Raw genomic sequence first — 25,702 nt, 5'->3', positions numbered from 1 at the left:
GTAGAACTATGACACGATCTTTACCTTTTCGACGTCCTCCTGCCTCGTCAAATGTCAGTTCCAGCACACTTCTGTGAGCTGTGACGAGAAGGACCGGAAGAAGTGCATGGTATCGTGTCATTTTACAGTGTTATTTCCTTTTGAGTCTCTTTTTATAGCACTATCTTTGTTGGATCTTTTCGTTCATTACTTCTACTCCCCCTTTCCAATTTTTTTATTTTTTTATAGATTTGTTCTAAGTCAAGTATTTATATCTTTTATTAATATTTTTTTTAAAAAAATCATAGTTTAACAACGTGTGAATAACTCTCTCTGTTTCTTTTTTTTTAATTACACAGTACAACACAGACACTCACAACGTACATGCACTTACTCCTATAAACGCACGCACGTAAACCCTACCTCTGTTTGTGTTTATGAGGCATGCCACTATACAATGAAAATGTCAAAGCCAGCGAACTTTAGCCATTGATTCCTCATAAATGGTATTGTTAATATGCATACAAAAGTAATCTTTCACGAAACTACGTAACGTAAGAGTATAATTCTATTGATATCGTTTTTAATACTAAATGTGCAAATCCTGGAGTAATCATTGGTGAAAATTCACTAACTTTGACTCTTTTACTTTATATAGTAGCATGTTTTATAAAAAGAAATGAAGGGAGTTTATATATATCATGAAAATATTTTTAAGATGATGTTAAGCTATATGAATTTTTAAAATTTAGTAATTAAAATATATCAATGTTTGACTGATGATAAAACTATCTTTTTTAGGGAATTGATCAAACTAGAACGAGACAAAATTTAAGACGGAGGAAGTATTTTAATGGTGAAGCTAGTGTAGTACTCCCTCCTTCCCTAAGGCCCTGTTTAGATTTCATCCTAAAACTTTACACCCTATCACATCGAAGATTTAACATCTGCATGAAGTATTAAATATAGGCTAAAAATAACTAATTGCACAGATTGCGATTAATTTGCGAGACAAATCATTTAAACCTAATTGTTCCATGATTTGACAACATGGTGCTACAATAAATACTCTCTTTATTTACTTTTGATAGTTATATTTTCAAATCTGAAAAAATAATTTTTGATAGGCATATTTTAATCGAACAACCTATCATCTTAATGACTTTCTCAGATTTAATGCGTGACTCTCCATTCTTCCACCCAAGATTGGCTATATGGACATCGAGAAATGTAAATATTAATGAATCACTTATTTGCGATGAATGACTAGTAGCATGTTTAAATAGATGATAAGTAGAATTACTTATCCTTGGTCTGTGTGCCAAAATGAAATATGACTATCAAAAGTAGATGGAGAGAGTATTTGATAATGACTGATTAATTAGGCTTAATAAATTCGTCTCGTGGTTTACTGACTGATTATACCCAGTGACACGCCAAAACTTTATACCCATAGAACTAAACACCCCCTAATTAGAGGGCTGAGGATGTGAAATTTTGTTGATGTTGTCTGTCCCTCGGCTATTTGCATGCATGCGGAACGACGCTTGGAGAATTGCTAGGTAGTAACGTTTAGAGAACCGCTCTCTGCATTCCAAAATTTAACATATAACCACCCTTAATCAAAAACCAAGAAATAATTATTAACATATCCTAATTTGGATCACCAATAAATATATTTTAAGAGTAGAGGATTTTAAAAAATAATAATTTAATGGAGATGAAGTCCTAGTCAATTGCATACTACATGAATGCAGAAAAAATCATAGTCAATTGCATATATGAACGCATGCCTTATATTATACTCCCTCTATCTATTTTTGATAATCATATTTTATCTTGGCACACAGATCAAGGATAAGTAATTCTACTTATCATCCATTTAAACATGCTACTAGTTATTCCTCATAAATAAGCGATTCATTAATATTTATATTTCTCGATGCCGAAGTAGTCAATCTTGTGTGGAAGAATGAAGAGTCACGCATTAAATCTGATAAAGTCATTAAAAGGATACGTTGTTGGATTGAAATATGCCTACTAAAAATAATTTTTTCAGATTTGGAAATATGTCTATCAAAAGTAGATGGAGATAGTATAATACTAAAAAAAAAAAGTTATACCTTATATTATAAAATGGAGGGAGTACAACCATTATAATTGAGGACGATGAATAAGGTTAATTAGGACGTGATCTTTTTGGTATTGGCTTGTGTATAGTTCACGTCAAAATTAGAAGTTTGATTAAAATTTTAATGATGTGACGAAAAATTGAAAGTTTTTGTGTAGGAAAATTTTAATGTGATAGAAAAGTTAAAAGTTTAAAGAAAAAGTTAAAAACTAAACCAGGCCTCGGTGATTTTTCTTCACGCTCTCTGATTAGGGACGGAGAGGGAGTAGTATTGACTTCAGTCCTTGCATATCCCTGTACCGCCAAGTCTATCTTGGCCATGAAGAAAAAACATCTGAGCTTGCAGGTGTTGATAATTGTAGTAGATCGATCTTGAAGAGGACGAGCGTGGCCTCGGCGCACAATCCGAGGAGCACGAGAGCTGCCGACACCGCAGAGCGTCCAGCTCGACCTCCCCTGGCTCGAGATCTGTGGACGCATGCATCGCCCAGCACAAAATGGTCACTCAACTTTCCTCGCGATAACATTCATCTCTAGCTTCATGTTGCTTAATTAACTTCCCGTGTAATGTTAGTATTACTTAACACTGTCAGTTGTGACCATTTATACACGGGAAAAGCTACTTTCCCAAACCCACAGGGCCGGGGTTACAGCGCCCCGGCGGTAAGCACGATTACTACACGGTAACTGCGGTAACCGTGAAAAACCGTACGAAATCTATCAAAAATTCAAATTATTTTTTAAATTTATTTAAATTTAAGAAGGTTACCGTTGTATTTATATTACCGTACCCCGCGGTAAGCGCGGTTATCGACGGTAAGTCGAACCCTCCATCCATGTCATATGGTCTCATTCTTTTCTAATTGATGCATTTCATGAAAAATATTTTTTATATATAGAAGCTTCAAAATATCAAATAATTATATCTTTCAAATTTAGTAGAATTAAAAACTTAATTAATCATGTACTAATAACTCATACTTAATCATATAATCGTGCGCTAGTTAGACACATAAAAGTTGATTTCATTTGAAACAAAGAGCATGTAATAAGTACGTTCGTGTAGCACGTTGTGTGTTGCATGATTCCATAGAAAAGGCAGAAGCATCAAACACATCCGCACATTCAGTTGCGTGAGTTCTTGTGCGCCATACACATATACTCTCCCTCCGTTACTAAATATTTGACGCTGTTGATTTTTTAGCATATATTTAACCGTTCGTCTTACTCAAAAACTTTTGTAAAATATATAAAACTACATGTATACATATAAGTATATTTAACAATAAATCAAATAATAGAAAAAAATTAATAATTACTTAAATTCTTTAAATAAAACGAACAGTCAAACATATTTAAAAAAGTCAACGGCGTTGAATATTTAGAAACGGAGTGAATACATACGTACAGTTCCAAGGCGAGAGAAAGCTATGATGCTCGTTGACATTGTGTATTTTTCCTTTCTGGAATCAAATACGAGAAGACTAATTTAGTTTTGTGTCAACGCGTTGACAGTGCACCGCCACTGAACGAATTCGACGGAGTTTAGCACGTGCCAGCTGAAGGCTAGGTTTCTCTTTACAAAATTTTATTACAACGCGGGATGTCTTGGTCAGAATCTCACCCAAAGCACACATAACGGCAACTTTCTCATGCACGTTTAAATTAAAAACTTTAATTACAACTTCTTACAGAATAGTAATTGAAGTGGATAACCTCCGTTTTCTACTCGCAAAACCTAAGAATGTTTTGGTCTCAGATGCAGGTGTGCATTTGCAGATCATTACGGTTGGACTACGTTGGCACTGTTCAGTACTGGAGTAGTACAAGCTCGCTTTTGTCCTCACCCCCATTGCTCAGCAACCACGGAACAGGGTAGACTTCTGCCCAAGTACGGCTGCAACTGCAACAGCTGCACTGCAAGTCAGCAACTGCTATCCCGAATCATAATGCACTGGGTTTGGGAAAGTTCCTGAAGCTTTGCCAAGCACAACCCATTTCTTGAACAAGAACAGCACTACACCTGTAGGACTCTCTCAATTACAGTAAAAATGCTTTCAGCAAAACAGTTCCTTTTGTCGACTGTCGACATGGGGACTCGATGACTCATCAGTTCATTGTCAGTTGAACGATCATTACTACTACCTGCCATACTTTGTCAGAGTTGAAAGTATCCCAGAAAGAAGGAACTACTGCTGCTACATGTTTGAGCAACAATTGCATCCATGCATGTCGCCCTGTTGATATTATGTTAATCCCATATGAATGTTAGGTGCAATGTCAAGGTCGCACGTATGATCGATCTGGACCATCCGCTACCAATCAGATGGCCTCTACTGTACAAGGATCGCCCTGCAACTCGACCTGCAGAGGAGAGGACCATTGGCGTGCCGTGCCATCTATCCATCTAATAATCTACTTGTCCACAGTCTCATCACTGTTATTTACTCACTCATCACCACAAATCGAGCCGTCCAAAATTGACCTAAAATGGTAAGGTAGCAGTCCAAAAATTTAATACCACTCCAACTAGCAACCCGTAATTCCGTATCAATAGCTCTCGTTTATCACATGAAAACAACCGGCGCAGCAGCAGCAAACCCTCTTCCGGCTAATTCCAGCAACGTGCGTGGACCAAGCCCACCATGGTCCGACTGGCCGAGCAAACCTGGCCCGGTCCACGTCCACGACCGGGCCCACCCGTGATCAGATACGTGTCAACCATCCTCAGTTCCTCTGACAGGTGGGTCCCACGAGGCACTAAAAAGCCAAAGTAAAAACAGGCGACGAAAAGGCTCTCCCTGTGCTCACTGGCAAGCAGGCGCCAGGGTTTGCAAAACTGTTCGGCTCCAGTGCGGGCCGGGCCCACCCGTCAGCCTCACTCCCTCTGCTTGCGGCAAGCGATGCTGTTGGCCCAGCCGCAAACCCAGCAGTTACCGGTATGCGACCATGATTAAGGATAACATTGGTAATTAAATACTATAAAACTTACTGATTGGAGTACTACATAGTCAAATAACTTGCATAATATCGTTGCCACCTTGAGCATGAAGCAGTGCAATCGAAAAAAAAACAAAAGGGAATTTAACGATGGATGCATGGAAGGAAGGTAGCATTAACATTGCAATTGAGATGTTGTTAACAAATGTACCATCAAGGAGGACAATACCACTACTGCTACCACTTCATAATTAGGAGGTCCTTCTGCTAACAAGAACAGCTACTCCTTAATTAATTACCACTGCTAATATTGCCGCTACTCCCACTCTGTTCAATCAACCAATCGATTTACTACTACTAGCTCGTAACAACAACACCATAACAAGGGAGGAATTTAACATGGGGTTAATAAGGATCGATTAATAACAGGAGATTGTTGTGATTGTGATGATCGATGAATTACTAGCTTCTGGGATTTCTTGCCTGATAGTAGATGTCACAGTGCTCTGATCTGCTCTGCTCAGCTCACCGATCGTCGGGCACCCGGTAGGACTCGACGGTGATCTCGGACAGCCATGCACCGGGAAATAGCAGCTGGGGACGTGAATTTTTACGAAATTACGGATGGGTCCCTGGAGGATGAACGGTGGGGGCCGAAGCGTAAGGAAAAGGGAAGAGATGGAGGAGGATGAACTCACATCGAGTTGCTTCTGCACGGGGCGAGGTCGCCGCCGAGGCCGGCGGCGAGGGCGCGCGCCGGTGACGGCGTAGACGTCCTCCTCGATCTCCTCGCTCGTCAGCGTCACCGAGAACCGCGCCCTGTCGAGGGCCTCCGCGCGGGCCCTCGCGGCCCTCCGCTCCGGCGGCGGAGACGCGCTCGACGCCGGGGCGACCGCCGGGCGACGTCGACTGCGCAGCTTCCACGGGCGCGAAGCAGCCGCCGCCGGGGCCGGGGCGGCTACCGCCGCCGCAACTTCCGCGTCGGCCACCACGTCGCTCCCATCCACCTCGCGGAGGTGGAGCAGGAGCCGCTCCTTGACCCCGTCGAGCTGCTCCGGGGAACGCCTGGCGGCCGCGATGGCGTCCCCGGCGCGGTTGACGTGGGCGCACCGCAGGACGCGGTGGCTCCCCCACGTCTTCAGCGACGGGAACGACGAGAGGACCGCGGCCTGGTGGCGAGCGCTCGACGCCGCCGCCTCCACCGCCGCGGCGCCATCCGCGACGGGATCCGGGGGAGGAGGCGGGTGCGGCTCGGCGGAGATCACCATGGCCGCGGCCGCGGGCAAAGCCGCGACGACGAACGCGCGCGTGGAGGCCGCCGTCACCCAGACCTCCTCCGACTCCGACTCCGGTGGCGGCGACAGCGGGGGAGGGGGAGGGGGAGCGCGTGGGACGTGGAGAGGAGGGCGGCTTTGGCTTTGGGGCTTGGGTGGGGCGATGGAATGGAAGTGTGGGGGAAAGGAAAAATAGATGGAATAGTTGGTGTTGCTTGTGAATAAATATTGGGGGCGTGTGCGTTGAGGCCAAGTTTTTTTTTCTTTTCTTTTTTGTTGTTGGATGATTTTTTTAAGGAGAGAAGTGTGTTTTCTCTTGATGTTGATGGGTGGTAAATTTGGATAATTATGGAACTGCATGGGGGTGTGGTTTTCTATTTTCATGCAACACCTTCCTGCCGTCTTCTAGGTCCATTCTTTAACAATTGACTAAATTTCGCGGTTAAGCACAGCACGGATAAGCACTATTTTAGGATGATATTAGTAGGATCGAATGATGGTTTTTCCCAACGTTGTCTCCCGACACGGGAGTTATAGCAAGATTAATTGAATATTAGTAAAAAACTTGAAAAATATATTAATATATTTTTTAAAAAAGTAAATTTTCATATAGAAAACTTTTTTAAAAAAAATATACCAATTAATAGTGTAAAAAGTGTGTGCGTAAAAATCGAGGAAATTGAGTTGGGAAAGAGGAGAAAATAACATGGCCTTTAGGCAGTCCCAACCCTCCACCTAGGATGGTGTTTATGGCATTAATTACATTGCCATGTAGGACTTTTATTTTATGTAGCACTATATTAATTAAGAGAGAGTGAAGAGAGGAAGAAATTGGGTCTCATGCAAGATATAGCTTTAACACGAGAACCTATGCAATAGGCACTATCAAGTTTTGCATTGGGAGAGAATAGTGTCTTCATAATAGATGAAGAATAAATATGATTGGTAGAGAAGAGAGATGATGTATTTATTAATAGCCCACTTTATGAAACCATGGGTTGTGGAGTGTAGTTTCTATTGTGATGTCTTATTGGCATAACACCATAGATACTACTTATGGACATTATGAGTTGGGACTGCCCTTAACCTCTACTCCTATTTATACGTTCTTTCCTCAAGATTCCTAGCCTCACCTCTCATGTTATCCATACACACGCTTTTCAAAATACTAGACTATGCGAGTTTTTTAAAAATTAATATGCAAAAGTTACTGTAAAAAATTATATTAATTCATGTTTTCAATTTTTAAGTTAACACTTCATTAATCATGTGTTAATTCATCGTTTCGTTTTGCGTACGACGAGGATGATATCCTAACCTCTTCAAAATAACACAGCCTTAGAATTTGATTAAACATACCTTTGTATATGCTTGGTGTATTTCCATGTTTGTTTTGTGCTTCACAAAACAACGAACATATTTTATTCACGGGATATAAAATATCTACTTGAGTGTAGTGATACATTAATATCTTAAAAGAAACAAACTTTACAAACAACTTAGGACAGTTGTCTAAGCAATTTAAGATTTTTTTTGACAAATCGTATTTTTAGAAACATAAAGCAAATAATCATAAAAAACAATCCAATAGATTAATTACAAAATCACATAAGACCTTATTGGTTTGGAGAAGATTAAAAAGGATTAGAGGAAATTGATGGAAAATAATTTAACACCATAATAAGTGTAAATAAATTGCTTCCAATCCCTCCTTTACGGGGATTAACTGAACATGGTCTAACTGAATTGTCACTACAGTCGATTGGTATTATGAGATGAAAAACTGAACAATTGTTGACACGTGCAATGGCAATATCTCTCCGAGCATGATCCGAATCCCCTGCAGTTTGAATTGCTAATGCTACAGTCTTTCTCGGTAGCACTTGAGCACTTAGATTAAAAACGAAACGGTTCAGATCAGCAAGTATTGTAGCATCAATATTTTATTTTTTAGCTTGTACTATCACGTTAATACCGTAGAGGTTGGTTATAGCCCTAGAATTATGAATAGAAGGTGCAGATTTCTCCTAATTTAATTTACTGTAGCACCTCTCCATTTCATACTCTAATGCAGAGGATCCCAATCCGAGCAATACATGCTTGATGAAACATGCTGGATACAACACAAATAGGATTGTGATATGATTACGAAAAGTGGTATGGATTTCGTGATGATTGTTGCAAAGTACCACTGCCGACCATGTACGCAAGGAAGCGCGAGATGACGAGGGGCAAAATGGGGAAACCACACTGGAAACTGGCTGCGCGGCGTAGCCCGAGACCAAAGAGCATCCATCTCCATCTCCGAGCCCGACCTCGCGAACAGCCCACACGTACGTTACTGACGCCATAACGTCCGAGCCACCCACCAACTAACCAACTGACATGTGGGCCACAGGCGTTGAGCCCCACACTCCAGTGTCCGTTTACGTATCGCGTCCAGGGAGGAGAGCACGGATCGCAACGGAAAGTGCGGCGTGCACAAAAAACTCCGTATCCAGCAACTGGCATGTGGGCCCCACAGGATGGAGGCCCCACATGTCAGTTTTTTTGGGGGGTGTCTCCGTCTTTTCTCTATGGTTTGAATGTTCTTGGGCGTACGGCTGTCACGTGTTTCCGGCGGACGGGTCGTCTTTTTTCAGCGGTAGGGGTAGTACGGCTGCCATGTGGGACCCGCCACCGAAAACCGTAGTGACGCTCTCTCTCTCTCCATGCAAAAGAAAGGAAAGAGAACAGCTTTCGCGATGGGACGGTTGATTCTCCTGCTTGTCTCGCTCGACCGCTGACGACGAAGATACATTGTACTCCCGTCTCACTGCCAGGTGGGCCCGGACGTCGTGTGCGGTTGGCGCAACGCGCAACGATTTGGGCAACACGACTACCACACCGGTTTCGAGGTTTTTGTTGTAGACGCAGTCCATGGACCGACGCGATCAGTAGCCGTCCATTCTGGGCCTCTAAGATTCTCGAAGCGGTCGATCCTGTGGACTGGGTCTACGCTGAATCTACGGAACCAACCGACTAACGAGGTAACCAACTGTTTACTGGTCTCCATCAAGTTTATAACCGCTCGCGTCGCGCCCATCTCCACCAATCCACCACCGCCACGCCACTTCACCCTTGTTTTTTTTTTCCCCTCCTCGCAAAGTTCAAACCCCCTCTTCTTCCCTCCCTCCTCTCCTCTCCTCGCTTCCGGGTTCCGCCGCGGCTTCATCCGATCGCCCGCGCCAAGAACTCGATCCTCATGGAGGAAGGCAAGCACGCGGTTGTTGATCTCTCCGAGGAGGAGGAGCGCAGAGGAGGAGGGGCTCCGGGGGAGGGTAGCTCCGACGAGGTCGGCGATGCCGTGGGCCTGGGGCGAGGGGCCGAGTCGACGGAGCCGGAGGGCTCATCGGCGGTTGACGATGCCGACCATGGGGTCGCGGCGGAGGTTGCCAAGAACGACGATCTCGAGGTGAGTGGATGAGGGATGAGCCGCATTGGGTGCTGGGTGCTCGACCGACTCTAACTTCTCTGTTTCTTGGCGGTTCGTCGGTGCAGGAACCGTTGCTCGAGCCGGAGGGAGTCACGGCGGTGGGAAGCGGCGGCGGAGATGGGACCGCGTCGGACGGCGGCGAGAACGAACTCCATGAGGTGCCCAAGAACCCGATGGCGACTCGCTTCGGTGAGTATTCCCGAACCGCTCCCCTGTTCTTGGCCATCTTCTTCCCGAATGAATGTTCCCCTGTTCTTGGCCATCTTCTTCCCGGATGAATGTTCCCCTGTTCTTGGCTATCTTCTTGATTCGTCTGACGATGATTCTTTTTCAGCGTTCCGAGCCACGGATGCAAACGCGACGCCGGTCTCCACCTATCGCGGCATGTTGTCACGAAGCAGGAAGAATGCCGGCCCGACGCGCTTCGTCTCCGCGGGAGCTCCCCCGTCGGCTGATCCCGAGACTCCTGCTCTGAGCACGTCGTCGTCAGAGCTCGTGAAAAGCTCACCGGAGAATGCCTCTGCAGTGCCCGATGCTGACCATGGCGCCTCGCCAGGCAGAGGAAACGAGCAGGATCTTGAGGCGGCCGAGAAGCAGAGCGAGGCTCGCTTCGGTAAGATCACTAACCCCGACGAGTTCTTGTTCTTGGTTTTCTTCTTGATCGATTCGTCTGACGACGAGATTGCCAGTGTCCGGCCACACGGCGGCGAACGCGATGCCCCCCTCCACCTTCCGCATCCGGCCGTCTCGAAGCAGGAAGCAATCCAGCCCGACGCGCTCCATCCTCAGGGAAGCCGATCCGCCTCTGCCTGGTAAGATGACAATTCCAATTTTCCAAACGGCTTCTGTTCTTGGCTTGGTTTCCATTCGATTCCTCTGATCAATCGACTTCGATCGCCAGCTCCGGACGCGGCGGCGGCGGCGGAGTCCTCGCACCGCGAGCCTTCTCGGAGCAAGAAGCAGCCCCGCCCTGAGCGCTTCATCCCGGAGGAAGGCGAGGCGGCCGCCCGCGCCAAGGCTCGCCGGAGTGGCATTGCTCTCGACAGGTTCATCACCTCTCAGCTCAACAACCCGTCGGGACCGAGCACGGAGTGGGAGAGGGAAGTCACGGCGGCCGACGTCGTCGGCGGCGGCCAGGGAGAAGAATGCACCACGAGCGATCAGCCTTCTTGCTCGATAGCCATCTCTGATTCGGGGCCACCTGAAGAGCCGCTACCTGACGACAGGCGAAGAATCTACAGCGTTCTGGCCGTTCTTGGCGTTTCACTGGCCGTCAGTATGGCCGTGCTCGCGCTGTTCTACATCTTTGGATCCGAGTCTCCATCTCCGCCCAGCGACCCGAACCAGGAGGTAATCTTCAAACAGTACTGATTCTGAATTTCTGATGCATGGTTTAATCTGTTGGTTTTTGTGAGTTCTGATGTGAAATGTGCTGTTCTTGTTGTCTGTGTTCTTCAGTGACAGGGAGCGATCTGAATGATTCAAGATTCAGGAAAGGATAGCTGACACAATTCCTTATCTGTAATTACTTTTTCCTCTTCGGTGACGCGCTGGTGTTATCTGCTTCACTGCTTGTAAGGGAGAAGATTTGCTGAGTTCTGTTCGACGCGTTGCTATTAGATGGTTGTAAATGTAGCAGAATTACTGATTACTGTTTGTCTTGTACAGTTTCGATCGTGTGTTGTTACACGGTCGCTCTGGTGCCTGTATATAAGTGAAAGAAAGAATCACTGCAAGATAGCATTAGTTTCATGAACTTCAGCCTTTCTGTGTTCAGAATGGTTGCAATATGCCGTTTCCTTTTTTTTTCGTAAAGAATCTAAACGATATGGAGCTGCCATTTTTCAGTTCCACAGGATGAAAATATCAGCTTACAGATTAATGAATTCTTGTTATGTGAAGTGTGAATGTTATGTCGGAGATGTATTCTCCCCTCTTAATTGCGGTGGACATCTGTACACTGTTTCAGACCTTGTATGTTCATCTGAATCGTGGATTCTTTGCTTTGGCCTGAAAAATAAGGAAATGGAATACTACTGTTCTGAACCTCCTTATTCTTGGTCTTTCTTAAGGAAAGCAGGAGCTCTGCAGTGCATTAAATATAGTACTCTAGAAAATAAGTAGGGTTACAACATTTGCGTAATGGAAAAAAACTGGAAGAAACAGAAAATAAAATGAATAGAATTATGGATTCTTTTCATAATAAAAATATGCTTTCGTTGAGAGTCGAACTCAAGACCTCCCGCTTACTAAACGGGTGCTCTAACCAACTGAGCTACGAAAGCAACTGTTGGTTCGCAAAACGGCACTTGTTATGTTAGCTTTGTTCTTACTAAACTGCATTAGTACAACATGACCAGAGCAACAACTTACACTGGTAAATCATAATACTCATCTCTTGCATTTACCAATGTGTTAATTTGAAACATTCACAACATTTCTTCTTTATTTGTTCTGCTCTTGAATCCAACCCCTGAATCCATCGACTGCAGACGGCCCAAGACTCTGAACTTTGTGAAAGTGCAGTGTCCCGTAGAGGCCGGATTGGATGCATCCATTGAAGTTAGTATCCAACAAAGCTGGCCCAAGCACTAGAATCCCAGAATCACTGCTTCCATTTTCCTTCCAATTTTCTTTTCCAGTAGAGAGGAGACACCAACAGGTACAGGCGGAGGCTTGTGCTATCCGGCATGCGCTGTGGCTGGCCAAAGAAGAAGGCTTCCATAACGTGATTGTTGCTTCCGACTGTCTTTATGTTATCCAAAAGCTAAACTCAACTGGGCAGGATCGCTCCAAGATCGGTTGCCTGGTTGAGGACATCAAAAAGTTTGGTGTTGAGTTTATCAGTGTTTCCTTTATCCATGTTAGTCGTTGTTCTAATGTAGCGGCACACACATTAGCTCGTTGCTCTGAGCCCTCTGTCTGTAATGTTTACCGTAATGAAACTCCAGACTGTATCCGTGAGATGCTCCTGTCTGATGCTCAGTAATCAATAAAGTGCCGTCTTCATCTAAAAAAAACAGGTACAGGCGGCTGGACAGCGCCAAGCTCGCCGTAACAACAGTGTAGTGAGCTATAAAACGTCAAGAATCACCATAGATCCAGGGGCTTGGCCCCCTAATCTAATCAGAGAGCAAGCAAACACGAGGGCAACTGTAACACCAGCCTGAAGCCAGTAGAAGATGCCAGCCGAGTGAACAGTGATCACTGAGGACGAACAGAAAGAACTGTTACTATACACAGCACAGCCAAACATTCGTTCATATGGCTTCCCTGAATACAAGGGCGACCCTGTTTCAGATGCTCCCCTATACTTTGACCATTGCCGCCTCCATCCTTAGGTTTCAGGTTCTTCAACATCAGCTTAATCTAAAGCTCAGGTTTTTGTTATTAGTAGTACTTCTTTTTTCTCGCACGCACAGAAGTATTGCACGTCAATATATTAGAAGAAAAGAATATTTGTTACACGACACATTAAGCCAGACCGACTTATGCCAATAGAGGAGGGAAACAAAAGACTAAGGAAAAAAAAAAGACTCGGATACTACGACTCCAAACAGCGGGAAGGGGGCATAGCCCACTATTCTCCTAATAAAACCCCAAAATTAGCAATGCCAGCTAACAAACAAAGATGGCCCTACTAGTAGTACTTTTAATATTGAAGCAACATTTGGAGCTGGTGTTAGAAGTAGAAGTGAAGAGAGGTTGCATTACTGCGTCAGAGTTGTGTTAGCTGTGACTGATTAACAGGTCACTTGAACTAGATGTGTCAGTGAGATATGATCATATGGTTGCAAAAAAACTCTTTGGCAATTATGTTAAATAAATCGTTTGCATGCATGGCACTGCACAATGATTTCTGATCTACTCTGGTCCAGCATCTCTCAAAAGCGAAGGCACGGAAGAATAATTGGGCGTGTGTTCAGAAGGAAGGTGACTGTTCAGTTGCTTTAATACTTTTATACAACTATATATGATGTATTGTCCAACACGCTGTTTCCTGATCGATCATGCAGACGTGTACACGGTTGGAGAATGGAGACAGTTACCTTGTCATAGATAGAGTTCATGACTTTTTACCAGAGACCCAGACTAGATTCACCTGTGTGGTCAAAATGGAGAAGAATTCAAAGATCTTTTCGCTTTTTCTTGTTTCTTTCTTCAGTGCGGCGCCTGAATGGAGAAAGAAAAAAGGAAAGAGAGGAGGGCGAGAGGCTACCTTTTCTGATATTTGTTTCTGTCTTGCTGTCTAGAGAGCATGATTTTGGGAAATTTGATCGAAATATGCATGAAATGGAGCCAACATGGGTTGCCCATCCCCCCGTGTTTGCGCTGGTTTCACTGATTGAGAGATAGGGACTAGTTAGGCCACCCCCATCATATTCTGTTCCAACAAAGAGCTTAACAATGTCTTGCTGTCGATGTCTCGCGATGCATTATATTACAGCATCAACAGTGACACAGTGATCATGCATTTTCTAGCCTTCGTTGTAAGTTGTACTAACTAATTGTGAATATCCCACCGATGCTAAATTTAACTAAATCCCAGTATATATCGATGTCGCCTCTGTACATTGCGCCTCATGATTCAATGATGGTTGAATGCATGGGACTAGCATGGATTTTAGAAATGGACAATGCTGCAAACTGAGAGCAAGTTCAATAGTATAGCCCACTACTAGCTCTAATTTATCTATAGCCGATCTAATAGCCAATTCATACAATAGTAGCTTACTATACTATTAATATATGGTCTCACCTTCATACACACATCGCGTCTTGGAGTTCGTGCTACAGCTGGCTACAAATCTATAGCCCGCTGCTCTTCTCTCTCATCGTTTATCTCATTAAGATATGTCTATAGCTGTACCTACTCTGAGTAGTACGAGCAGCAGTACAATATACGAAATGATTAGCATGACGGTTTTGGGTAGAAAGCAGAGCAGCGGCCTAGGTACGTAGGCTAAGCAGGATGAAGGCTGCACGCCACCAAAAATGCCAAGCTGGATTGCCAAAATCTCACATCCAAATAAACGAGAAAACGGCAAAGGCATATGTCATTCACGTAGGTAGGTGACCGACCAGGGGACCCGTCCCGCGCGCGTTACACCGATCGAATCAATCGCGGTCCGCACCGCAAGTGGATTTTTATCCCTTGGAGATATCCCTTTGCATTTCATTTAATTGGTTATAAAAAATTTTTAAAAAAGAAAATATATTAACATGTAATATATCATTTCATAAACATGCAAGTTCAAATTTAACTTCTACATCTCGCAACGAAAAAGATAAATTTGACTGTAAATATATGTTAACTAGGTACGGTTTAATTTGTTATTTTTGTTACGAGATATAGATGTTGAATCTGAACTTATATGTTTGTGGAGTGTTATATCACATGCTAATACATTTTCTTAAATTTTTTCTTAACCATCAAAGTGACACAGAGGATCAAAATAGTTTCCCGTCCGCACCCACAATTCCGCTGCGAAATTTGCACACACACATGCATGGGTCCCCTGCCCTTCCACGCCTCCGCTCTATTTATCCATTTCTTCTCTCCAACCCCGCTTCGCGTCGATCTCGATCTCTCACTCGTTTGTGGTCTCACAACACTACTAGCTGTGGCAGTGGCGCCAATGGAGGAATTAGCACCGGAGCTGATCGGCCCGAGGATCTCCTTCTCTCACGACGGCGTTGTGGCGACCGCCGGATCAGCCGCGACACCGGCGCGGTCGGACACGTCGCTCGTCGTCGTCATGTCGTCGTGGCGGCCGCGGCTCCCCGAGCCGGAGTTCGACTTCGCCAATGCGGCCGCCGCCGACGTCGCGCCGGCCGATCGACTCTTCGCCGGCGGGAAGCTGCTGCCCGTGCCGCCGTTGCCGCCGGTTCATCCCAAGCCAAGCCCGTGCAAGCAGCCGCAGTCAGCAAGCGGCGGCGGCGTGAAGCCGACGAGTTACCAGAGGCGGCCGGGTTCTTGGACGTCGCCGTTCACGCGCAGCTGCAGCGTGAATTCCGCCACGACGGCGACGGCGACGGCGGCGCCGCGGTCGGGGAGCTTCAGTTGCCCGTCGTTCCCGCTCATGCGGAGCCGGTCGGCTGGCTCGGCGGCCGCGGCGCAGGGCGGCGTCGTCTCGGGCGGCGGTCACCACCGGCCGCCGCAGCACAAGAAAGCCGGTGCTACAGCAGCAGCTTACTACTATGGGGGCAGTAGAAATGGCAGCTCCGGCCATGGCGTTAGGGTTAGCCCGGTGATCAACGTGCCATCCATTGGCACCAGCATGGTGAACATGCTGAGCTACTTGCTCTGCGACTGTGGCAACAAGACCACCAAGAACAGGGGTTTCGGACTTAATTGCTAGCTTAGGTGGTAGTAGCTTAGATAGAAGTAATTAAACAATTAAGCAAATGTACTCATCATGCTTGCTAGATTCTAAATTCACTACTACTAGTCAATTGGGCTATGAATTGTGATCAATTTTCGCTAGTTTGACGCTGATGATGATGCTCCTCGATCCAGCTTCTGTGAGGGGAACAGATGGCAATCAATTAAATGAAGTGATCTTTCTTGAAAAGATCCCTTTAATTTAGCTAGCTACTCGCTAGCTATTGGTGCATTGATGATTGGTTTTGTGTTTGGCAACGCATGGGTGAGGGACGAGGAGAGGAAAGGGGGGAAGTGCATGCATGTGTAATTGTGTGTGGGGGACGTGCGTTGGAGGAGCCATGGGAAGAATGGATCATTTTGCGGGGTTGATGGGGTGCATGGGGGAGTAGGGGTCCCCGTCTTTCCCGCCTGCCCTTGCTTGGCTTCGCAGCATCTTCTCCTACAGCAAAATTGCCACGAAATCGACGGGCATACTTTCATTAATTTACCGCATATAGTTGTTGAATTTGTTTTAAAAAAACACTTTCATATTCTTCACGGCATATATATACGTTCGTCCATTTGCCACAATTTGATACTGTGGTGTAGATTTGCACCTGTGTTTCTTCCTGTTCCCTGTCTCTTCTTCTTCTTCATCATCCTGTATGTCGCACCGGATGCCCTACCTCTACCTATTGGACAGACCATACTAAACGAACATGTTTAATTAAGCACGGTTGTCTAGGTTTCAGCTCTAGAAGAGATGGAAGAGCTGTGCCAAACAGACCGTAGCTAAGCACGGGTAGCTCGATTGCAGATTTTACATTTTTTAGGTCAACTGTAACCAATTTTGGCCAAGTGTACTATAGTGTACTACTAACAACAACAATTGGTAAATGGTAATGTCATAACGCATAGCAGTAACTATGATCTCGTGGAGTGCCGGAGAGGAAGCGATCAAAGCGAGGCATTTCTGAGACCCACACAGATGACATATTCACATGCCACCGATCTAACGTGCCTGGGCCTCCGCACCCTGATTTTTTATCAGACTTGTACGATCCACATCGGGTCGCTATTATTGGTAGCTCTCCTATTTCCGTTAATCTTCGTGGGTGGGCCTACAAGCAGCAACAGGAATTTTAGGCGGAGATATTTTGGGCCTAAAAAGCCCTTCTAGTAAGGTTCGTCCCATTTTTAGCTATTTCCGGCCCAGGTACCAGGTGGCCCGATTCTCTCGTCGTACCAATCTCCACCAGCTAGGCCCACTTGGGGTGAGGGCCCATATTACCAGGCCGTGCAGCGAAGAACCTTCCCAAGTGAGCTTAATGGGCTCCGATGGAATCGCCGCCGCCGTCGTGCTCAGACCACGCCGCCGCTATCTCGATGTGGGAAACCCGCCGCCGGCTGCACATCCGAATGGCGGAGCTCGCTGCTCGGGAACCAGGCAACCCGCAGCTTGATTCCCTGCAGATTTCCATGCGCAGCCAGCATCTTGGCTGCGCCGACGACGGCCGGACGGCGGATGCGTCGGTAGCTTGTGGCATCGAGCTCCACGGCCTGGCCTGGCCACGCCGCGCCTCCATGCGCAGCTACTACTGAAGCCAGGCGTTGCGCGAGCCACCCGTGCGGCGCCGCGCGGAGCTCGGCGGCACGCGCCATGGCCATCGGCTGCCGCAGGCGCCATCAATTTATTCTTTGATGAGTGACGGTCGACGGTGGGTGAATCGGTTAGTTCACTGACTTGTCTGTTCAACATGTTAACGAATAGAAGCCCAAAATCCTAGTTGTTCACATCATTGATCCGAATGTCTCAAGCTTCACCAATTGCAAAACCACTGTCAATTGCCACACATAATGCTGCTGGTGTGATACTAGTATACGTTAGGTGTCTGGGGACATATTGCCATCATTGTAAAGAATTGGCAACCTGTGGTTTGAAGCACAGTTGATCTGATGACCAACTACCCAACCTCTAGCTGGCTAGCTGTGTAAATATTAGTCCAGAAAGTCAGTAAGCACTTGATAAAATTTGGCAGGCGTTCTTTCACTGGCCTGGCTGAGGAAAAAGAGAAAGAAAACCAGTAAATGAGTCCAAGCTTACAGCAGAGTGTAACATCTTGAGCAGACATGCTACGCATATCAACTACTAAAGGCGGTGTAAGAGATGCACAAAAGCTTTGGTAATAAGAACTGAATCCATGAGTAATAAGTAGTAACTACTGAAAAATACAGATATCAAGCTACACATTTATGCATTGCACCTTATGTATATGCAGGTCAGGTTCGTCGTTGGCTGACCAGAGGGTGAAACCACCTGCTAATCCAACTTGTTTTCATCAGAATACCTGCTGCAAACCCAACTCCAAAGCCCACGCCAACTAAGAGAAACATCACAATATCGACATGCTCAAAGGAGCTCTCTGCATGTGGTTCAGCACTTGGAGGACTCCAACTGGCACATTTAGGCAGCGGGTCTCCACAAAGTCCTGCGTTGCCTTCATATGAACTGCTTTCAAATGTTGCAAATTGACGTGACTCTGGTATCTTTCCCTCCAATTTATTATTGCTCAGGTTCAAGACGGTTAGAAATGTCAGGTTAGTAAGCTCTTGAGGAATCTCTCCTGAAATTCGGTTTGAAGACAAGTCCAGTGATTCCAGAGCAGTTATGCCGCCAAGCTGGGGTGGAATTCTTCCACTGAAGGCATTATGTGACAGGTTTAGTACATGTAGTGAAACAAGTTTTCCGACCGACTCAGGAATGCTTCCTTCCAATGCATTATCTGATAAGTCGATTGCTGTCAAGGTAGTTAAGATCCTTTCAAAAGTCATAGAGGACCCTTTACATGAGATTGTTACAGTATCTTGGTAAAATCCATATGATATGCCTTGACGATGGCTGATAATTTCTCCTGTATTATTGTACTTCTTCATAGATATAAACTTTTGAAGCCATTGCGGATGCAAATTGCCAGTGAAGTTGTTTGAGGCCAGATCAATGATTTGCAAGTTTGAGAAGTGATCTCCAGATTTGTCCTCAAACGTATAACCTATAGAACCGTACAACTGGTTTGATCTCAAGACAAGGACACGGAGATAGGAAAGACTTCCTAGCCAAGATGGAAAAGTGTCGGCAATTTTATTATTTCCCAAGTCAAGAACCTCCAAATATGTGCAGTTACCAAGTGCCCTTGGAAGCCGACCTTCAATCTTATTCCCATTTAAATCTATTGTCTGGAAAGCACATCTTGTAACATTGGTAGGTAACATCCCTTCAAAGTGATTTCCCCTCAAATTTAATATGTTTCCGAAGTACTTTTGTTCCATTACACAGGATGGAAATGTCCCACTAAAGTTGTTATACGCCAGGTTTAGTACCAGCAGGCTTGAATTGCAAATAGAATGTGGTACATTTCCACTTATATTATTCTTGGACATGCTGAGATACCAGGTTTTACTAAGATATAAAGTGAAGTTTGGCAGAATAGAAGAGAATCTGTTATGTGAATAATCCAAGAATTCAGCTGATGCGTTTGGTATAGGAATCTGTCCTTGAAGCATATTGGAACTGAGATCCAAAGTTTCAAAGTTTCTATTAAAAGGGAGAAGATATGAAGTAACTTCCATACTGGTGAGCATGTTGTTGGAGAGATTTAAATGCACAAGGCTACTGCTCCATTTCTCCCATATCCAATTTGGTATGTTCCCACTGATTTTATTGCAAGAAAGGTCCAGATAAGACATGTCACTCAGACGAGACAAAATACTTGGAAATTTAGTTATATTGCAACATGCAAGTCCTAGCTCGTTAAGTTCAGAGAGATACGTAGATGAAGAGTTATCGCCTTCGTCATCCATAATGACAGACAAGTTATTGTGTGAAAGATTCAAAGCACGGAGCTTCTTTAACCTCTGAAAAGATGAAAAATCCACAGAGCCTGCCAAGTTGTTCGAGTCAATTTCTAGAGCAATTAAACTAGTGAGTTCAAAGAATGACTTGGGAAAGTCTCCTGTCAATTCATTTCTGGTCAACCGCAGTCTCATCATATAGGAAGGCACAGCATCAAACTCTTGTATAGGACCAGAAAAATGATTATCATCAAGTTCCAAGGAGAGTAGTGCTGGAAGAGTGAAAAGCCGTGCTGGAATTTCGCCGCTCAGAGAATTGGCTGGAAGCCCCAAATATATCAGTTTACTCATGTTGACAATTGAATTTGGTATTCTACCAGACATATTGCACCCTTCAATCAATAACACCCTCAATTGCTTAAGTTGTCCAATTGCATAAGGTATTGGTCCAGAAAACTGACAAAGTGTAATTACCAATATCTGCAACTTAGTGAGATTGCCAATTGTGGATGGCATTGAACTGTATGTACTGCAGTTTGATATATCCAAGCTTTGCAAGTCCACGAGATCACCAATTGCAGACAATATTGGCCTAGGGAGGTTGCAGTCATACATACTCAACCTTCTCAAATTCTGAAGTTACCAATGGATGAAGGCATTGTGCTAGAGAAGTCAAACTCAGATAGTATCAAGCTTGTCAAGTTCTTGTGGTCCCCAATCCATGACAACAAATTGGATCCTGAATCTCCTAATAATTCCGAATTATGGAGTTCCAGGTGGCATAAAGACCCAATCAAACCAAATGACGTGAGAAAATCCTTCGAAATTAATTTCCCTTCAAGACCCAACTCCTTCAACATATTGAAATTGCTAGAAGAAATTGGTTTAGCATAGGAAAAGCTAGTCCCCTCTAGCCTCAATGTCTCCAAAGAGGTTGGAACTTTTGGCAAATGCCCTAATAGATTCATATTAAAGGACAAATCGAGGATTCTTAGATTTTTCAGTTGAAAGAATCTATCAGGAAACCACCCTTCAAGATTATTATCCGAAAGTCGAAGCACAGTTAAATTAGCAAAACCCATGAAGAAATCTGGAAATATATTGACAGCTATACCAGGGTTGGACTGAAGATTTATCACGGTGAGAGAATGGAGCCTCAAAAGGGAGTGATGAATAGGAGTGTTGAGAGAGCAACCTTCCAAGCTAAGTACCTGAAGACGAGGAACTGATTGAGCAAGGGTTTTGCACCACTCATCTACATCTGTAGACATATCCATGTTGTCGAGGTAGAGCTCTTTCAGATTGCTAAGGTTTGCTACTAGGGACATCAACCTGGATTCCTGCAGATAATTAGAACTTCCACTTATAAAGTTCATCCAATCATAGCGGTCGGAAAGGTCCAAGGACACAAGATTAATGAGTTTGCTGATGCCCATAGGTATCTGACGATCCAAGCCCGAATTGGAGAGGTTGAGGTGGGTGAGCGAAGTGAGCCTATCGAATTCAGCATCTTTGGTGGTACTACTGGTACCCAAGGAATTCATGCTAAGGTCTAGGCGTTGTAGGGATGTGAGACTGAAGAGTGCAGGTTCAAAACCATCACTGACACTGTACATGCCCCGCCCACTGAGATCAAGTACCGTGACAAGATGAGAAGAAGCATCGCAGCCAACTCCCTCCCAGGTACAACAATCGGTTCCATCTTGCCATGTCGGAAGGATGATCGTAGAATTACCCCAGTAGAAAGATTCCTTTAGCTGGAGGAGGGCTCTAGCCTGGTCTGGATGACACCAGACAGTGTTGTTACTGTCAAGGTGAGCCCTGGAGGTAGCTATTGTGGGAAGATGTAAAAGGAAGAGGAGGGGTAGTAGTCCCAAACCTATGGAAGCCATATGTCGAAACACAATACTACTTAACAAGATGGAGTATATGAGTAAAGAGGATGTGCTACGATATCTACGAGACACAAACATACAAGTACTACATATAAGAGGAGAGAGTAGCTGCAAAGCACTGGTGTAGTGGATCAAAAGAACCTGTTGTGAATGAAGATTACGCGTAACGGGTTGGATGGGTTGCACCAATGTGACTCGTACATATTTGTCCGTTGGCTCAGTGCAATTGTGCGAACATCAAGGACTGAATTTGGTTCATAGAAATCAATGTCCGAGTGAAACGATTTGAGTACCAACCAGCCAGCCACCACCACACATTGCTGCAGGTGGCACCATCACGTAGCTAGCTGAAAGAAAAGAGCCGATGACCAGTCTTGCATACCTCGGGTCACACGCAACTGTGACGCTTGACTATTGCTAGACCAATCGCCAGCCAACACAGACCATTTTGTACGTCAGGACAATGTCCAAAATAAACGGAGAAAAGGCCCTGGTCCTTGAGGCCCAGAAGAAAAGGGCCTATATAGCGTCTAGGCCCGTCATTGTGAAGGTTTGAAGTATTAGGCCCAAGTATCTAACAAAGATATGGAGGCCCAGATATCAGGATTTCCATATGGCACTGTTTACTGAAGACTGACGACTGAAGAAGAGTTGTGTTGAGCCGGAAAAGCTAGCGCGCGCGCGCCGGCGTGGGCCTTTCGGCCCAAAAGGCCCACGCCGGCGCGCGCGCCTCCTCCTTTTTTTTTCGTTTTCTTTGCCGATTTTTCCCTTTTTTTTTTCCTAATTTTTTTCTGATTATTTTTTTTATCTTTTAGCATGTTTTGAGTTTGAAAGTTTTTAAATTTTGAGTTGAAAATTTTCAAATCTAAACTTGGAAGTTTTTAAATCTCGACTTGAAAGTTTTCAAATCTCGATTTGAAAATTTTCAAAATTTTTCGAATCTTGATTTGAAAGTTTTCAAAATTTTCAAATCTGGACCTGAAAGTTTTCGAATCTCGATTCTCGAGTTGAAAGTTTTCGAATCTGAGTTGAAAGTTTTCAAATCTCAAGTTAAAAGTTAATTTTTTTCAAATCTTGATTTGAGAGTTTTCGAATCTCGAGTTGAAAGTTTTCAAATCTCGAGTTGAATATTTTCGAATCTCAAATTGAAAGTTTTCAAAATTTTCAAATCTGGACCTGAAAGTTTTCGAATCTCGATTCTCGAGTTGAAAGTTTTCGAATCTGAGTTGAAAATTTTTAAAATTTAACTTTAAAATTTAAAACTTAAATCGAAAGTTTTCAAATCTAACTTAAAATTTTTTCAATATGTTAGTAAAAAAATCTAAAAAAAATTCCAAAAAAATTTCCTAATTAGTATCATTAGTATTAAGTATATTAACTAATACATGTAGTTAACACTAAAGGGGAGAGATGGGAGTGCTCGCTGCTGGCGCGTACGCGCCAACTAGCAGTCACCGTGTCGAGCCACGCAACATCATAATGGTCAATGATTCTTAAATAGCCGCCTGCCGCCTTCAACGTCTGAAATCCACACGATACCATACTGACAACCTTCAACCACAAAACGAAGCTGTCCACGTTTGCTGGGAGCACCGGTTAGCAGTCAATTTCTCTGATTTCGCTAATGACAGGGTTAGCACTGAGGTTTGGCGCAAAAAACATCAAAAGGGGTTTGGTTTACGCCGGGCCATTGAGAGCGGCTTGTCATCTTATCCTGGCCTCTTGTTTGCCTTTCAATTGATCAATTGATCATGCACGTGGCGGTTTAGCCAAACTAATCAGTGTTTCTTATAGACTTTTCGCAGAATGGCATGATATGCAACAAAGGTTTCGTGTTGCCTGATATGATGTCCAATAAAAAATTCGTTGCTCGAGAATGAACTCGTGATTAATCTCCAACAGACAGCTCAGCTCGCTTGGCTCTACTAGTTTGCACGTACAGTCATCTTATCAGCAAAGTGTGGTGAGAAGAGGGCGATTATGACATGTAGTAATAAAACTGATAAATTGTGGATGATGACACGCAGGAATTCTAGTAATCAGTACTACTATTTCTAGTTAAGCAACACAGTGTTTTCCTCCATGAGTCAGAATAAATAAATAAATAAATAAAGAGTATTTTGACATAAACACTTGTCTTCCAGATAGCTCCACAAGATGGTGTGTTAGTCAATTTGGGTTCGAAGTTATTATGTCATTTTTTAATATGAATGTTTTTTAGTGGTTTGATCGATCCTCGTGATCTCCATGATTTCTCTGTATACAACATAAACAAATAGTTTATTTGTGTGATAAGATGGGGAAACCCTTATTAATTCCCTTAAAGATTTGCGAAGCTTACCGCTGTGCAACTGAATATGTACTTGTGCTGGAGCTGGTGGTGTCAGTTTCGTCTATTTTGGACCGCCGACAAGGATGATAGGAGTGTGAGTGTGGCATGGAAGAAAAATGTGTTCAACGCCTCACACACTCTAGCAGCCGCGTCAGTCAAAGGCACGCCTAACAAGCATCCCCAAAAAATATACCAAGCATGAAAGATTGGCATTTGGCAACATGCTAATTAATATGTTGTTCAGAGATCTGAACGCCTATATATACAGATGCTCTCTTGGGCTTTGGCTATAACCACAAACACAAAGCATAAAGCCATCTACTAGTACAAAGTAGAGGAAATAGCTCAAGGCTTTGGAACGCAAGAACATCACCATGAAGAGCAGCACTCTCTTGGTGATCCTGGCTGTCCAGGCCGCTCTTATCATGGGAATCTTTGCTGCTGTGGCAAAAGAAAATGGTACTGTATACTACTGTATACATTAATCTCTTGCCGCTGATGGATATGATTCGCCTATCTTAGCTAGGCTGCTTAACTGCGTTCTCAGTTTCTCACACTGACCATTTCTGTCTTCTCATATGCTTACTGATAATAATATGTCATGCAGTACAATGTAGTGGCTATGATTGATCTGAAGGATCGAATTTTTATGTGTGCAGCCGTGGGTGAGAGCAAGGCGATCGACATCAACCCGGGGCAGCTCAAGTGCTGCAGCAACTGCAACTTCTCCTTCTCGGGGCTCTACACCTGCGACGACATCGTCAAGAAATGCGACCCTGTCTGCAAGAAATGCGCCGTCGTCAAGACCTACCCTGTGAAGATGTTCAAGTGCACCGACACCTTCCTCGGCATGTGCGGCCCTTCCTGCAAGCACTGATCGATCGATCGATGATGACCTGAATAATGCATGATCGCGAGCCATTGCTGTCATCTATCTGTGATCTGTGCGATATACAGTGTGCATGATATATCATATCTCGATGCTAGCTAGTATACTGTATACTCGAACAATAAGCCGTTGTCTGAGTGAAGGACCCAATAAAAATAATGAAGCTAGCAGGTGTTTGCATGTTACTTGGGAGACTTGTGTTTCCCTTGGACTTGAGAGGGACATGAGACCAATGTTAATATTATCTTGTGATAATAGATATCTATTGTCTATATTATCTGTCAGTAAGGAAAATCTGTCTACCTTCTTTAATATCCATCAAGTTTATTACAATTTGCTGATTAGCACATCATCATGTCAGAAAAACATATTGCATACACTCCTAGTACTATATAACATAGATAATACTTTTTTTATACAACCAATTAATCAATTAATGATTAAACTTTTTATAACAAAATATTCCTTTCAACGGGGAAGCACCCATAATGCGACCCAGACCCATCAGATTTGAATTCTGGTGTGCACGAATATTAAGTACGTTTAAGTGTATTTTCAATAGGATAGTGAA

At 44.2% G+C, this 25,702-nt stretch overlaps 6 protein-coding genes and 1 non-coding gene across 7 annotated transcripts; 3 read left to right on the top strand and 4 right to left on the bottom strand.

The window, feature by feature from the left end:
- Positions 1-5,211: 5,211 nt before the first annotated feature.
- Positions 5,212-6,611, bottom strand: LOC127767315 (uncharacterized). The gene is made up of 2 exons (XM_052292607.1): positions 5,749-6,611; positions 5,212-5,644 (listed from the first exon to the last, which is right to left on the bottom strand). The coding sequence occupies exons 1-2, from the start codon at positions 6,316-6,318 to the stop codon at positions 5,576-5,578; spliced, it is 639 nt and encodes a 212-aa protein (XP_052148567.1). The 5' UTR covers positions 6,319-6,611; the 3' UTR covers positions 5,212-5,575.
- A 2,826-nt stretch (positions 6,612-9,437) lies between these two features.
- On the top strand, positions 9,438-11,551 carry LOC127760435 (uncharacterized). Its single transcript, XM_052284695.1, has 6 exons — positions 9,438-9,778; positions 9,865-9,988; positions 10,134-10,412; positions 10,489-10,611; positions 10,701-11,149; positions 11,258-11,551. Exons 1-6 carry the CDS (start codon positions 9,569-9,571, stop codon positions 11,258-11,260), a joined length of 1,188 nt encoding a protein of 395 aa, XP_052140655.1. The 5' UTR covers positions 9,438-9,568; the 3' UTR covers positions 11,261-11,551.
- A 459-nt stretch (positions 11,552-12,010) lies between these two features.
- Positions 12,011-12,084, bottom strand: TRNAT-AGU (transfer RNA threonine (anticodon AGU)). Its single transcript has one exon. It is a non-coding gene; the product is annotated as a tRNA-Thr (tRNA).
- A 3,277-nt stretch (positions 12,085-15,361) lies between these two features.
- LOC127760014 (uncharacterized) lies at positions 15,362-16,250 on the top strand. Its single transcript, XM_052284222.1, has one exon. The coding sequence runs from the start codon at positions 15,439-15,441 to the stop codon at positions 16,159-16,161; it is 723 nt and encodes a 240-aa protein (XP_052140182.1). The 5' UTR covers positions 15,362-15,438; the 3' UTR covers positions 16,162-16,250.
- Positions 16,251-17,600: 1,350 nt separating this feature from the next.
- On the bottom strand, positions 17,601-20,630 carry LOC127760576 (receptor-like protein 33). The gene has a single exon (XM_052284859.1). It carries the CDS (start codon positions 20,628-20,630, stop codon positions 18,447-18,449), a length of 2,184 nt encoding a protein of 727 aa, XP_052140819.1. The 3' UTR covers positions 17,601-18,446.
- An 11-nt stretch (positions 20,631-20,641) lies between these two features.
- LOC127760577 (receptor-like protein 7) lies at positions 20,642-22,123 on the bottom strand. Its single transcript, XM_052284860.1, has one exon. It carries the CDS (start codon positions 21,986-21,988, stop codon positions 20,642-20,644), a length of 1,347 nt encoding a protein of 448 aa, XP_052140820.1. The 5' UTR covers positions 21,989-22,123.
- Positions 22,124-24,533: 2,410 nt separating this feature from the next.
- On the top strand, positions 24,534-25,403 carry LOC127766371 (Bowman-Birk type wound-induced proteinase inhibitor WIP1-like). The gene is made up of 2 exons (XM_052291432.1): positions 24,534-24,701; positions 24,902-25,403. Exons 1-2 carry the CDS (start codon positions 24,617-24,619, stop codon positions 25,117-25,119), a joined length of 303 nt encoding a protein of 100 aa, XP_052147392.1. The 5' UTR covers positions 24,534-24,616; the 3' UTR covers positions 25,120-25,403.
- Positions 25,404-25,702: the final 299 nt, after the last annotated feature.

The sequence above is a fragment of the Oryza glaberrima genome, chromosome 1 (genome assembly GCF_000147395.1).
Source record: "Oryza glaberrima chromosome 1, OglaRS2, whole genome shotgun sequence".
Taxonomy (NCBI): domain Eukaryota; kingdom Viridiplantae; phylum Streptophyta; class Magnoliopsida; order Poales; family Poaceae; genus Oryza; species Oryza glaberrima.
Note: the sequence above shows the minus strand (reverse complement) of the source record. Positions and strands in the feature narration are given on the sequence as shown.

Bases quoted from the DNA above. Each gene is read 5' to 3' on its own strand.
- LOC127767315 (XM_052292607.1), bottom strand. From the start codon at position 6,318: ATGGTGATCTCCGCCGAGCCGCACCCGCCTCCTCCCCCGGATCCCGTC. The intron at 5,645-5,748 runs GTGAGTTCATCC...TCACGTCCCCAG, and splicing joins CCGTGCAGAAGCAACTCGAT to CTGCTATTTCCCGGTGCATG.
- LOC127760435 (XM_052284695.1), top strand. From the start codon at position 9,569: ATGGAGGAAGGCAAGCACGCGGTTGTTGATCTCTCCGAGGAGGAGGAG. The intron at 9,779-9,864 runs GTGAGTGGATGA...TCGTCGGTGCAG, and splicing joins CCAAGAACGACGATCTCGAG to GAACCGTTGCTCGAGCCGGA. The intron at 10,612-10,700 runs GTAAGATGACAA...TTCGATCGCCAG, and splicing joins AGCCGATCCGCCTCTGCCTG to CTCCGGACGCGGCGGCGGCG.
- LOC127760014 (XM_052284222.1), top strand. From the start codon at position 15,439: ATGGAGGAATTAGCACCGGAGCTGATCGGCCCGAGGATCTCCTTCTCT.
- LOC127760576 (XM_052284859.1), bottom strand. From the start codon at position 20,630: ATGTATGACTGCAACCTCCCTAGGCCAATATTGTCTGCAATTGGTGAT.
- LOC127760577 (XM_052284860.1), bottom strand. From the start codon at position 21,988: ATGTTTGTGTCTCGTAGATATCGTAGCACATCCTCTTTACTCATATAC.
- LOC127766371 (XM_052291432.1), top strand. From the start codon at position 24,617: ATGAAGAGCAGCACTCTCTTGGTGATCCTGGCTGTCCAGGCCGCTCTT. The intron at 24,702-24,901 runs GTACTGTATACT...TTATGTGTGCAG, and splicing joins TGCTGTGGCAAAAGAAAATG to CCGTGGGTGAGAGCAAGGCG.